Raw genomic sequence first — 14,329 nt, 5'->3', positions numbered from 1 at the left:
GATCTCTTACAGGGGGATATGAAAGTACAATTAACCCCTTCAGGTGCCGCACCTGAAGGGGTTAATTGTGCTGATCACGGCCCCCTGTAAGAGATCGGGTGCTGCCAGGCAGCAGTCTTGTACACAGTTTGTAGTGTATTCTAACTAGAAGCGTCCCCATCACCATGGGAACGCTTCTGTGTTAGAATATACTGTCGGATCTGAGTTTTCACGAAGTGAAAACTTAGATCTGAAAAAGCTTTTATGCAGACGGATCTTTGGATCCGTCTGTATTAAAGTAACCTACGGCCACGGATCACGGACACGGATGCCAATCTTGTGTGCATCCGTGTTCTTTCACGGACCCATTGACTTGAATGGGTCCGTGAACCGTTGTCCGTCAAAAAAATAGGACAGGTCATATTTTTTGGACGGACAGGATACACGGATCACGGTCTCGGCTGCAAAACGGTGCATTTTCCGATTTTTCCACGGACCCATTGAAAGTCAATGGGTCCGCGAAAAAAAAACGGAAAACAGCACAACGGCCACGGATGCACACAACGGTCGTGTGCATGAGGCCTAAGACTGAGTCAGAGAGTAGAGAACAGAATATGTGACTTCACAGCAAGTCATGGCGAATACAACGCCATAATACTGATATATTCATTTAACGCCTCATTTCATTTCCTTACTTCTTGGCGCAGTAGGCAGCACAATCTCTTCCCACACTTTCACTCCAGGCTGTTTTGTACAGGACCTAATAAATGAATAGATATATTAGTATTCAACATCATTAGAACAAAGCAGCCCAATTCATTAAAAGGGGTTTTCCCATTACAGCCTTTAATGGAACATCCATAGAGTATGGTACTCTATATCCCTATGACCCCCACCGAAACCTAAAACAAAGATGCCAAATTAAATAGATATAATCCTTTCGCACTTCTCTGACAAAGCACCACTCCACCTCCTGCCATAGTATGTAGTGTAGCTTCTGGGTCCTGACACTATCACCTCACCTTTCCTTAAAGGAAGCATGTCATCAGAAAATAAAGTATTGTTTAACCCTTTCCTGATGCAGTGATTTTCCATTTTTGCTTTTTTGTTCTTCACTCCCTGCCTTCCCGGAGTCATAACTTTTTTATTTTTCCATTCACATAGCCATATCATGTAGTGGGTAAAGAAATTCCAAATGGGGTGGAATTGGAAAAAAATAATAACAATTTCACCACAGTTTTATGGGTTTGCAGCATCGCTTACGAAATCCCGCGCCTGCGCCGTTCACTTCTGTATTCGGCGCAGGCGCAGTGAGTGAATGATGCGATCCTGGTGCCGGATTCCTCACTGCGCCGACTACGTCACAGTGAGGAAGCCGGCATCAGGAGAGCGGCCTTTACTCACTGCGCCTGCGCTAAATACAGAAGTGAACGGCGCAGGCGCGGGATTTTGTAAGCGATGCTGCAAACCGTCAGAGGAGCGGGGCGGGCAGAACAGGGACCTGGCACCTAGAGGCTCATTAGAATATTATAAAAGTGCTTATTTTATCAGAACGACTGCAGGGAGAAAGGTAAAAAACATACTGTTATGTAGTGCTGACATTAGTGCATCGCTAATGTCAGCTACATAACAGTATTTCTGGTGGTAGAAACCCTTTAAAGTGATGAAAAAATGGTGAATCAGCCATTTTTATATTTTTTCCGTTACGCCATTCACCATATGGAATATTTTTTTTTTATATTTTAATAATACGGGCACTTTCACACACGGCGATGCCCATGATGTTGAATTTTTATTGCTTAATTTTTTTTATTTTCACTTTGAGAAAAGGGGGGTAGTGTACTGTAATGGAAAACCTTCCCTGATCTACGCCAGGGGAGGCACGGCATCTCAGGGGTTAAATGTCCACGATCGGCATTACCACGAATCTCGGACATTAGCCGTGGGTGTCTGCTGTATGAAACAGCAGGCACTTGCTAGCTATGGTGCTCGCTCCACTCCGGAGCGAGCACCATCTTTAAAGATCCAATATCTGCCTTACATGTCATAAGGGGTTAAATCAAGTTGTCATTTTTAATTTTCCATGTCACTGTCTATATTTTAAAAATATCTTAGTTTTCTCACTGGCCACTAAGCATATTAATAGGCTGACACTTTCCTAGAGATCGCTTTTGCAGTAGTCATCTCATTATCATCACAGGCAAAATTACAGTGGCAGATAACACATATATAGGTAGCTGAATATTTTTCCAGATCTCAAGACCAGAATTATTAAAAAAGTAGTTCAAATATGGGCTTAAAAAGTATATGGAAGTCACTGCTTTTGGCAAATATTCGCCCTCTATTTCCTGGTTTCATTGTTGGTTGTGGGTATTTTTTCCCTGTCTTCTAGGACAGATCCATTATCTGTGTCTACAGGTTAGGTATTTCAATTACATATGTTCATCTCTTGTTCAGAGTGGTACTCTGTGCCTTCTCCATGCCGTACAAGTATAAGCTGGCTGCAAGATCCCCAAGAAAGCAGATGATAGAATGAAGACTAATTTTACAGAAAGTATGGAATGATTATAAAGTACAAGGTAAATAAACCACCAGTGACTAGGATCCCAGTCCCGCAAGGCACTAATGCCAACCACTGAACCCCAGTGCTGCCCCTATCCTGTATGTAGCACTTCCTGTTGCTGTATCCAACCAAACCCATGATGCACTTCTCCTTTCTCTGCCACAGCTCCAGCACCGCCCCTAACCACACCCAGCTGGATTATAGCTCCTCCCACCCAGCTAGTTACATAGACACACCCTTATTACTGACACGCCCATGGACATAACGTCACAGGAAATAAGAAAGAGCTGCATGGACATGGTCATGTGACCACAGCCCAGAACGGAATAAAGGAGCACTAAATGTAAAAGAAAATACAGTACACAATTACAGCTCCCTTCATAAATATCTTAACGGATGTTAATGCAAACTGCATCTCCCCTTTACGGCAGCTCATTAATTATTATCATTGTGAATGGCTACCATTTTATTCCACCATGATAACGTATTATGTTACATACCAGGAATACCAGACAATGCAGGAACAGAGTATAGAAAAACGCAATTGTGCGGGCCATCTTATTGGACAGAATGAGCCGACCCTAAAGAAGGTAATAAACATATATATTACAGGGACATAGTTTAATTCACATGCAGGCTGTTTCATATACTTAACCTTTGATATACTATATACTGAGCACAAGCACATGCATTATATTTTACTGGTGTTGTGTGATATCACACCGTAATTCTACTGTAATATATTTGGCAGAGTTTTTTTCCTGTATTATCTAGTTTTATGACAATATTAACAAATCTGTCCCAGCTTTTTAAAGGGGTTGTCAAGCTTTTGTTAAGTGATGGCCTATACTCAGGATCAGCCATCACTAGCTGATTGGCTAGAGTTTGACACCCCACACTCCTACCGATCAGCTATTTGGTGTAACACCATAGCCAGAAGTTGGTGCCAGAGCTACAGAGCACCGTCCACATGTAGTGGACAGCACTCGTCAGCGATGGAGCTCAACCAAAAGGCTGATTGTGTGGCTGTAGGTGGTCGACCCCCACGATCAGCTAGTGATGGCTTATCATGAGAATTGGGCATTACTTACAAAAAGCTGGACAACCCCTTTAACCTTACAAGGCAGGTATGTACCAGTCAACACTTGGTATACTATTGCTGAGCTTAGGCTACTTTCACACTAGCGTTTTTGCTGGATGGTAGGGTTCAGCAAAAAAATTTCCTTTACTGATAATATAACCATCTGCATCCGTTATGAATGGATCCAGTTGTATTATCTTTAACATAGCCAAGACGGATCCGCCATGAACTCCATTGAAAGTCAATGAGAGACGGATCCATTTTCTATTGTGTCAGAGGAAACGGATCCGTCCCCATTGACTTGCATTGTGGGTCATGACGGATCAGTCTTACTTCGCATCCCAAGACGGAAAGCAAACCGCAGCATGCTGCGGTTTGCTCTCCGGTATGAGAACCGAACAAAATGCATTTTGGAGCATTCCGTTTTGTTCAGTTACGTTTTGTCCCTATTGACAATGAATGGGGACAAGACAGAAGCGTTTTTTCCGGTATTGAGACCCTATGACGGACCTCAATACCGTAAAATATTAACTCTAATGTCAAAGTAGCCTTGGTGTTGTGGAGTTTGCAGCACACACGCCAGCTTATGTTCTATTAACAATAATAAATCATGTAAAAATACAATGTAATGTACTTATATCATTGCAGACTTTTAAAGTCTACCCACTAATACTTGGCTGTAGGATCACCATTCTTCCTTGAATGAGACATTGTGGTGGACCCTTATAAATATATGATCGCTTCTTCATGTGAGCCAAGTTTTTAGACAATCAATAAAACATTATTCTTCCATTTCTCTCCATAGCATTTGGCTCTTGGACCACGGCACACTTCTCCACAAAATACTGAATATATGTCATCATAGAGGTAAGATAATAAAGAGATCCTGGCAGCAGTTTTCTATGAATGCAGGAGCAGGTTACAAAAACTGAAAAGGTCTGAAAACTAATGATGGAATGACTGAAACTTAGGGGAAACTTTTTTTTTCACTGGGAGGTAACCATTAAGATGTGTAAAAATCATTTTTCCCGGGAGTCCATAACCTTTAAGTTACCGACTGATCTCATTTTACATACACGTGTGCAGGTACTCACCATGCTAAGGGTTGCTTTATCCCATGGGCTTAAGTTGAGATACTTCCTCTGGCGTTCCTGCAATAGGAAAGTGAATTGTTAAAGGGGTTATCCAATTTCACAAACAGCCCACCCATGTGCCGGGCCCCTCAGAGGGAATAAACTTACCTCGCTCTGCTCCTGGTTCCCGCACCGCCGCTGCTTCTCCCTGTACACTGATGAAAAGATCTGGTGTCAGGGGGGAGCAGTCAATGGCAGGCGGGACGGGGAAAAGTCTCCCTAGCATCACGGGTGATGCTAGGGAGGCTCGTCCCCGCCTGTCATTGGCTGCTCACCCCCGACACCGGATGTTTTCATCAGTGTACAGGAAGAAGCGGCGGCGGTGTCGGGACCAGGAGCGGCACAGGGAGCGGGGTAAGTACAGTTGCAAGAAAAAGAATGTGAACCCTTTGGAATGATATGTATTTCTGCACAAATTGGTCATAAAATGTGATCTGATCTTCATCTAAGTCACAACAATAGACAATCACAGTCTGCTTAAACTAATAACACACAAAGAATTAAATGTTACCATGTTTTTATTGAACACACCATGTAAACATTCACAGTGTAGGTGGAAAAAGTATGAGAACCCTTGGATTTAATAACTGGTTGAACCTCCTTTGGCAGCAATAACTTCAACCAAACGTTTCCTGTAGTTGCAGATCAGACGAGCACAACGCTCAGGAGTAATTCTTGACCATTCCTCTTTACAGAACTGTTTCAGTTCAGCAATATTCCTGGGATGTCTGGTGTGAATCGCTTTCTTGAGGTCATGCCACAGCATCTCAATCGGGTTGAGGTCAGGACTCTGACTGGGCCACTCCAGAAGGCGTATTTTCTTCTGTTTAAGCCATTCTGTTGTTGATTTACTTCTATGCTTTGGGTCGTTGTCCTATTGCAACACCCATCTTCTGTTGAGCTTCAGCTGGTGGTCAAATGGCCTTAAGTTCTCCTGCAAAATGTCTTGATAAACTTGGGAATTCATTTTGTCTTCGATGATAGCAATCTGTCCAGGCCCTGACGCAGCAAAGCAGCCCCAAACCATGATGCCCCCACCACCATACTTCATAGTTGGGATGAGGTTTTGATGTTGGTGTGCTGTGCCTCTTTCTCCACACATAGTGTTGTGTGTTTCTTCCAAACAACTCAACTTTGGTTTCATCTGTCCACAGAATATTTTATTTTGCCAGTACTGCTGTGGAACATCCAGGTGCTCTTGTGCAAACTCTAAACGTGCAGCAATGTTTTTTTTGGACAGCAGTGGCTTCCTCTGTGGTATCCTCCCATGAAATCCATTCTTGTTTAGTGTTTTACGTATTGTAGATTCGCTAACAGGGATGTTAGCATATGCCAGAGACTTTTTTAAGTCTTTAGCTGACACTCTAGGATTCTTCTTCACCTCATTGAGCAGTCTGCGCTGTGCTCTTGCAGTCATCTTTACAGGACGGCCACTCCTAGGGCCGTCCTGTAAAGGACTGAACTTTCTCCATTTATAGACAATTTTTTTTACCATGGACTGATGAACAGCAAGGCTTTTGGAGATACTTTTAAACCCTTTCCAGCTTTATGCAAGTCAACAATTCTTAATCATAGGTCTTCTGAGAGCTCTTTTGTGCGAGGCATCATTTACATCAGGCAATGCTTCTTGTGAAAAGCAAACCCAGAACTGGTGTGTGTTTTTTATAGGGCAGGGCAGCTGTAACCAACACCTCCAATCTCATCTCATTGATTGGACTCCAGTTGGCTGACAACTCACTCCAATTACCTCTTGGAGATGTCATTAGTCTAGGGGTTCACATACTTTTTCCACCTGCACTGTGAATGTTTACATAGTGTGTTCAATAAAAACATGGTAACATTTAATTCTTTGTGTGTTATTAGTTTAAGCAGACTGTGATTGTCTATTGTTGTGACTTAGATGAAGATCAGATCACATTTTATGACCAATTTGTGCAGAAATCCATATTATTCCAAAGGGTTCACATACTTTTTCTTGCAACTGTATATTCCCTCTGGGGGAAGGGGGGGGGGGGGCTGTTTGTGAAATTGGATAACCCAATCTAAGCAGCTTGTAAATTATGCAAAGAGTACAGGCATCATTTGATTGTCTGTGATTATTTTTCTCTCTCCATGCACTGTGCCACTTCTGGGAAATGGGAGCAGTGCTGCAGTAACCATCTTCGACCATTACACAGTTGATTGAGCTGTGTAGTTCCGGTGCCCGTTTCTGGGGTTGGACCTACAGCAAAATGGCAGATTGGCGAGTTCTTTGGAAGTCAGACCCCTGCTGGTCTGATACTAATAGCCTTTCCTAAATATAGGCTATCAATACTCCTGGAGAATATCTTTAAGTCCCCAAGTTATCAGTCACAGTCAGTTAATGTCAGTACACATGTTGATCCAGATGTAAGTGGAGACAGTCATATTTATTAGAAGACGATTTAAACCAGTATTCAATTACATAATTAATATTAAATATATCTTTCTCTTTATGCCATCCAGTGTCTGTAGAAATCTGTAAGACAACCCCTATGGGCACCATAATGGCTGCTCTTAGTGTCTGGCATGCATCATCTATTAGCTATGCAGGAAATTCAGGATAACTGAAAATTTCTAGTATAGCTCATACTAAGGCAAAAAGGTGTTCAGTTGTTCATATGGTCCTTCTTGTAGAAAGCTGTATGCTGAATGAGCATAGGATATGACCGTTGTGGGCAGTGATTGGCTAAGTGGTCACTTCCTGTGTGTGGAGAAGGACCAGGAAATAGAGACTAGTGGAGACCCAGGAAATGTCTTAAGTGGCGGGGGAACGGTGAGGTGAACATTCCTTCTTATTTTTATGCCATTTTAATCCAGGTTTTTTTTATCTGACAGCAACTAAGCCTTGTACATGTACAGTGGTGCTTGAAATATTGTGACATCTTCACAATTTTCTGTATTTATGCCCAAATTTGACATAAAACTACATCTTCATTTATTTAAGTAAATGATTCAATATCCCATGTCTGTAAGTGGCAGAAGTATGTGAACCTTTAGGTTTAGCAGATAATTTGAAATTAGAGTCAGGAACACGGATCCATAAACGTCTGATCTTCACAATACGTTTGTGAAAGTGTATCATAGCATGAACAAAGGAGATTTCTGAGAAGATGAGTTCCCAGCAGTGGTCAACCAACAAAGATTACTCAGTCTGATCACCGAGGAATCTAAGGCAATCTCTAAGCAAGTAAAAGCCTTTCCCACATTAGCTAATGTTAATGTTCATGAGGCCACATAATCCTATCTGTGAAACCTGGTGGTGGTAGTATCATGGTTTGGACCTGTTTTGCTGCATCTGGGTCAAGACAACTTGCCATCATTGATGGAACAATGAATTCTGAATTCTACCAACAACAATATGTGTGGGGCTGTGCCCATTTTGTGTGTTGCAGCCGCCCCCTTGGTACAGCAACTTGCCCACCTCATTAACTTGGAGCACCGAGTCTGCACCTAATTATGCAGAATCCTAGTGCCACATACATTTACAGTACATAGAGGGAGAGAGCAGCCATGACTTGAATAGTGTTTCCTAAGAAGAATTACAGTGGCCTGTAAAGTGGAACATAGTGCCTGCAGATTGCATGCATTTCCTGGTGACAGGTCCTTCTTTAAAGTGTACCTAAGTTTTTAAAAAAAAGTTTGCATAATGGCTATAGTTCTTTGTGCAATTATAACTGTGAAAAAAAACAGTTGTGTGTGGGCTTACCTAATGTTTTTTTTCAGCTGCATAGTTAGATGCATTTCACTCAGAAGCAGGGAGCATCTCCCTTCTATCAGCATTCTATGCAGTGACCTCACTTCCTGCTCACAGAATAGCTAAGGAGGGATAAATCACATTTACAGACACACAGGAGGCTCCTGTGATCAATGCAGTGAAGAAGCAGTAATTTTATCAGGCTCACAAAATGGTTGCCACTCTTGCTGTGCTTCTTTGTGTAGTTATAACTGTGAAGGAACAGTTATTTTGGGCTTCCCTAATGTTTTTTTTCCAGCTGCACAGCTAGATGCATTTCACTCAGAAGCAGTGGGGAGTCTCCCTTCTCTATTTTTTCAGGGTTACGACAGGGTTGCCAATCATCCAGAAACTCCTGGACTTTTTTTTACCAGTGTCTGTGATTTTTCTTAGTACTTGAGCAGGTCACTTTGTAATTCTCAGCATTTTAGAGCTCGCAGTAAATTATAGTAAAATGTTCAGTATTAGTATCTTACGTATAGACATGTATTACTCATCATCTTTATAGTTCATTATAGTCTTACAATTTGTCTGTGAAAAATGATGCCTGTGATTTTTGGATAAATTGTCCAGAAAAAATAAAAATGTAGGTTGACAATCCTGGCTCACAATCTCAGCTAGCTCTGACACCCCCCCCCCCCCCTTCCTCTCAGCCGTCTTCTCTGTTACCAGGGACAGATCATGCCTGACAACAGGCAGTGGGCTCTAGCTTAGGTGGAAGTGAGACCCCTAGTGGCCATGACTGTACTACATTTAGAAATTTTCTAGTTATACCATTCTCTGTTAAATGAAATGAAATTGTGTGAAAGTACAGTGACTCTTTAAATGTGGAACCATAATGTTTAATAAAGACTATGAAAAACAGAAAATAATTTTTTTGCATTATGAATTAATGGTTTGGCTTTTACTGACCAGAGAACAAAGTATGCAAAGAAAAAAAAAAGCCAAAACAGCTCAATGTTATTCTTGCATGATGTTGTGGCAAACCACAAGTAGATTTCCCCCTACTATGGCAGCAATTGTTCCAGAGTCTGATGCTGTGCCAGGTTGGGTTTAGAAAATTCATTGGTTGATTGAGAAAACTAGTAAATAACAATTTAAGTGCAACAATCAATAGAGGAAATAAATGGTAAAGGAAAAGCTTTTATACTGCGTATGGAAAGACAAATGTCTTCTGTATACACAAATCTCGGAAACTCATTCCATCAAAAATCTTTTTGGAAACATCTTGTGGTTTTATATTAGAAACATCGAAGCCACTAAGTAAATCTGCGCGCTTATTATTGTGGAAAAGATCTATAAAGCTCAGCTTACATTTCAGAACTCGCTCTGTGCAGGCAAGCATCAACTCACAACCATTAAAAATCAATTTAATTATCTCTTTTGTAGGCTTAGTAGTGACCATATACATAGATATCCTTGTCCTGAAACGACCTCAACAAATATTTAATCTGGAACAATATATGACTTGTTGAAGACTGAGAATAAAAGCAACTATGCAAATAAGAGCAAATTTGGCTAAACCCACCATTTTTAGCAGCATCGGCCAACTATCAAATCTGTATGGGGGTGTACCAACTCTCCGACGATAAATGGTATTAGAGGAAAGAAGTATCTTGAATGTTAAAGGAGTTTTCTAGGACTTAGATACTGCTGACCTGTCCTCAGGATAGGCCATCAGTATCAGACCAATGGCGGTCCAATACCCGGCTCAGGCAGCTGGCGGCAAGGGAAACTATACAGTAGACACTGATGGAAGCAGAAGGTTCCATCCACTGTGTAGTTTCTGGTGCCGGTATAGCTCCCATTTATTAATTTATTTTACTTGCTTGTATAGGACCAACATACACATACACACCAGCATATACAGCGCTTTACAACAGTACCATCACTCACGGTCACCAGTGGAGCTCACAATATACATTCCATATCATTATGTCTTCAAAGTGTGGGAGGAAACCAGAGATGTCTGGCAGTGGCTAATTTCCGCGTCCATACTGAGAACACAGGCCTCATTAAGTGCGCGTGTGTATAAGGGGTGGGGTGGTCAAGAGGAATAACTGTCAGCTGAAGAGGCGTTCCAACGACAGCTATGACCTCTTAAAATATCATACCCACAGTCAACTTACATTGTTTGCAGTTGCAGCAAGCATAGCTATGCTGCGCTGTAACAGAAACCATTTTAGTCAGATAAATATTGATGTTACTAGCAATAAAGAAATGCTGAGTGTCTTGAGACAGTTGATGCTTTAAAGGGGTGATTTTAATACAGACAACCCCATTAATATAGGAGCTACCGGGGCAATATAATATTCCATAGCAGCCATTCAGGTAGGATATGTCCAGATAGTACAACCTCTTTAACCCCATTATGCTCTATGATGTACTATTATATCATGGCAGCAGGGTCATTCCCCCTCTGTGCTGTAACAGTATGTCATGGCGATGGTTAGGGCCCAGGAACTCAGAAAGCACCCAGCTCTCACTGCCAAGATTAGACATAACTCCTATCCTGACAGTTTACGTTTTCAGTGATAAAAGCAGGTTGTGCCTTCATACTAATGATAGCCACATCAGAGTTTGAAGATGGGCTGGAGAGCATCTACTGCCATCATGCAGAGACACACAGGACCAATATTATCTACCATGGCTGTCAGGTATTCGTGGAGGAAACATTGACCAGCCTTTGGTATGTTCAGGACAATGTGGAACCAGTCCTACTGCCTTTTTGGGTCAGTTAGAAGACATGCTACACAAGATAATGTCCACCCATGCTACACAACGTGCTCTTCAGCGTATCCAGCAGCAACCCTGGCCAGCTTAATCACCAGATCTCTCCCCATCTAGAATGTCAGGGACTGGATTGGGCAATGGATCTCCAATGCACAGCAGATAACTACCATGGCTGAACTAGGAGTCCAAGTCGAAAGAACTTGGAAGGACATACAACAGGATATGTATATACAGTTGCAAGAAAAAGTATGTGAACCCTTTGGAATGATATGGATTTCTGCACAAATTGGTCATAAAATGTGATCTGATCTTCATCAAAGTCACAACAATAGACAATCACAGTCTGCTTAAACTAATAACACACAAAGAATTAAATGTTACCATGTTTTTATTGAACACACCATGTAAACATTCACAGTGCAGGTGGAAAAAGTATGTGAACCCCTAGACTAATGACATCTCCAAGAACTAATTGGAGTGAGATGTCAGCCAACTGGAGTCCAATCAATGAGATTAGATTGGAGGTGTTGGTTACAGCTGCCTTGCCCTATAAAAAACACACACCAGTTCTGGGTTTGCTTTTCACAAGAAGCATTGCCTGATGTGAATGATGTCTCGCACAAAAGAGCTCTCAGAAGATCTACGATTAAGAATTGTTTACTTGCATAAAGCTGGAAAGGGTTATAAAAGTATCTCCAAAAGCTTTGCTGTTCATCAGTCTATGGTAAAACAAATTGTCTATAAATGGAGAAAGTTCAGCACTGCTGCTACTCTCCCTAGGAGTGGCCGTCCTTTAAAGATGATTGCAAGAGCACAGCGCAGACTGCTCAATGAGGTGAAGAAGATTCCTAGAGTGTCAGCTAAAGACTTACAAAAGTCTCTGGCATATGCTAACATCCCTGTTAGCGAATTTACGATACGTAAAACACTAAACAAGAATGGATTTCATGGGAGGATACCACAGAGGAAGCCACTGCTGTCCAAAAAAAACATTGCTGCACATTTACAGTTTGCACAAGAGCACCTGGATGTTCCACAGCAGTACTGGCAAAATATTCTGTGGACAGATGAAACCAAAGTTGAGTTGTTTGGAAGAAACACACAACTCTATGTGTGGAGAAAAAGAGGCACAGCACACCAACATCAAAACCTCATCCCAACAGTGAAGTATGGTGGTGGGGGCATCATGGTTTGGGGCTGCTTTGCTGCGTCAGGGCCTGGACGGATTGCTATCATCGAAGGAAAAATGAATTCCCAAGTTTATCAAGACATTTTGCAGGAGAACTTAAGGCCATCTGTCCACCAGCTGAAGCTCAACAGAAGATGGGTGTTGCAACAGGACAACGACCCAAAGCATAGAAGTAAATCAACAACAGAATGGCTTAAACAGAAGAAAATACGCCTTCTGGAGTGGCCCAGTCAGAGTCCTGACCTCAATCCGATTAAGATGCTGTGGCATGACCTCAAGAAAGCGATTCACACCAGACATCCCAAGAATATTGCTGAACTGAAACAGTTCTGTAAAGAGGAATGGTCAAGAATTACTCCTGACCGTTGTGCATGTCTGATCTGCAACTACAGGAAACGTTTGGTTGAAGTTATTGCTGCCAAAAGAGGTTCCACCAGTTATTAAATCCAAGGGTTCACATACTTTTTCCACCTGCACTGTGAATGTTTACATGGTGTGTTCAATAAAAACATGGTAACATTTAATTCTTTGTGTGTTATTAGTTTAAGCAGACTGGGATTGTCTATTGTTGTGACTTAGAAGAAGATCAGATCACATTTTATGACCAATTTGTGCAGAAATCCTTATCATTCCAAAGGGTTCACATACTTTTTCTTGCAACTGTATATATGTAGTAACATGGTGGCTGGTAAAGTACTGGAGTTGGTGTATATCTCACCCAGAATGCCCAGATGGGTAAAAGGTAAAAGAATCCAGGAAAGCGGGGTGGTTTCAGCATATTTTTATGAAAGGGTGGATAGTTTGGTAGAGGGATCTGCGATTCCTGTCCTACTCCAGGACATTTTCCCCTAAGCTGAAGTAATGCCTGGTGAAGCTGCTGGGCTCATTACTGGGTCAGTGTCTGGACGCTGCATGACCTGCTGGTTCAGGAGAGTCTGATCATGTGTTTACAAAGTACAATTCTGTTTAGTTAGTGTCCAGAGGAGTAAGGACTTTAGTTTTTTTGTTCTATTTTGGATGGAAAATAAATGATAATGGATTTTTAAACTGCCAGATCCTGTGAAGTCTGTCATCGTCTACCCCATTGATAAGTACAAGTCCTAACAATATATAATATATGCATATACACATACACACAATACATATATACACACACTATATGGACAAAAGTATTGGGACATGTCTTAATCATTGAATTTGTGTGCTTCATTCATTCCCATTGCAACAGGTGTATAAAATCCAGCTCCTAGTCATGCAGTCTGCCTCTACAAACATTTGTGAAAAAATGGGTCGTTCTAAAGAGGTCACTGGATCTCAATGGAAGTTTTTAGGAACCAAGCAAATCAGCCACAAAGTAGAGAGCATGTAAAGGTACAGAGTGGGGTCACCGAGTGCGGAGTTGCATAAAAGTCACCAAGACTCTGCTGACTTCTCTCGCATTAGCATCAACACAAAAGCTGTGTGCCAGGAGCTTCATGCATGGGTTTCCATGGCTGAGCAGCTGCATGCAAGCCTTACATCTCCAAGCACAATGCAAAGTGTCAGATGTGGTGGTGTAAAAAGCACGCTGCTACTGTACTCTGGAGCAGTGGAAACGTGTTCTGTGGAGTGACAAATCAGGCTTCTCTATCTGGCAGTCAGATGGATGAGTCTGGGTTTGGCGAATGCCAGGAAAACGTTACCTGCCTGACTGCATTGCGCCTACTGTAGTTTGGTGGAGGAGGGATAATGCTAAAAGGTTGCTCTGCAGGTGTTGGCCTAGGCCCCTTAATACCAGTGAAGTGAAATCTTACTGCTTCAGCATACCAAGGCTCTTTTCTGATTCAGCAAGACTGTGCACCAGTGTACAAAGCAAGGTCCATAAAGGCATGGTTGGGTAAGTCTGGTGTGAAAGAAC

General features: G+C 41.9%; 1 protein-coding gene across 1 annotated transcript in view; it reads right to left on the bottom strand.

Annotated features, from left to right (window-relative positions):
- Window positions 1–14,329, bottom strand: part of CUX1 (cut like homeobox 1) — a 357,714-nt gene that overhangs the window by 4,638 nt on the left and 338,747 nt on the right. Inside the window, 3 exon segments of the mRNA XM_040423522.1 lie at window positions 675–739; window positions 3,043–3,123; window positions 4,718–4,774. Of these exon segments, the coding sequence (XP_040279456.1) occupies window positions 675–739; window positions 3,043–3,123; window positions 4,718–4,774 (203 nt within the window).

Source organism: Bufo bufo, chromosome 3, assembly GCF_905171765.1.
Source record: "Bufo bufo chromosome 3, aBufBuf1.1, whole genome shotgun sequence".
Lineage (NCBI taxonomy): Eukaryota > Metazoa > Chordata > Amphibia > Anura > Bufonidae > Bufo > Bufo bufo.
Note: the sequence above shows the minus strand (reverse complement) of the source record. Positions and strands in the feature narration are given on the sequence as shown.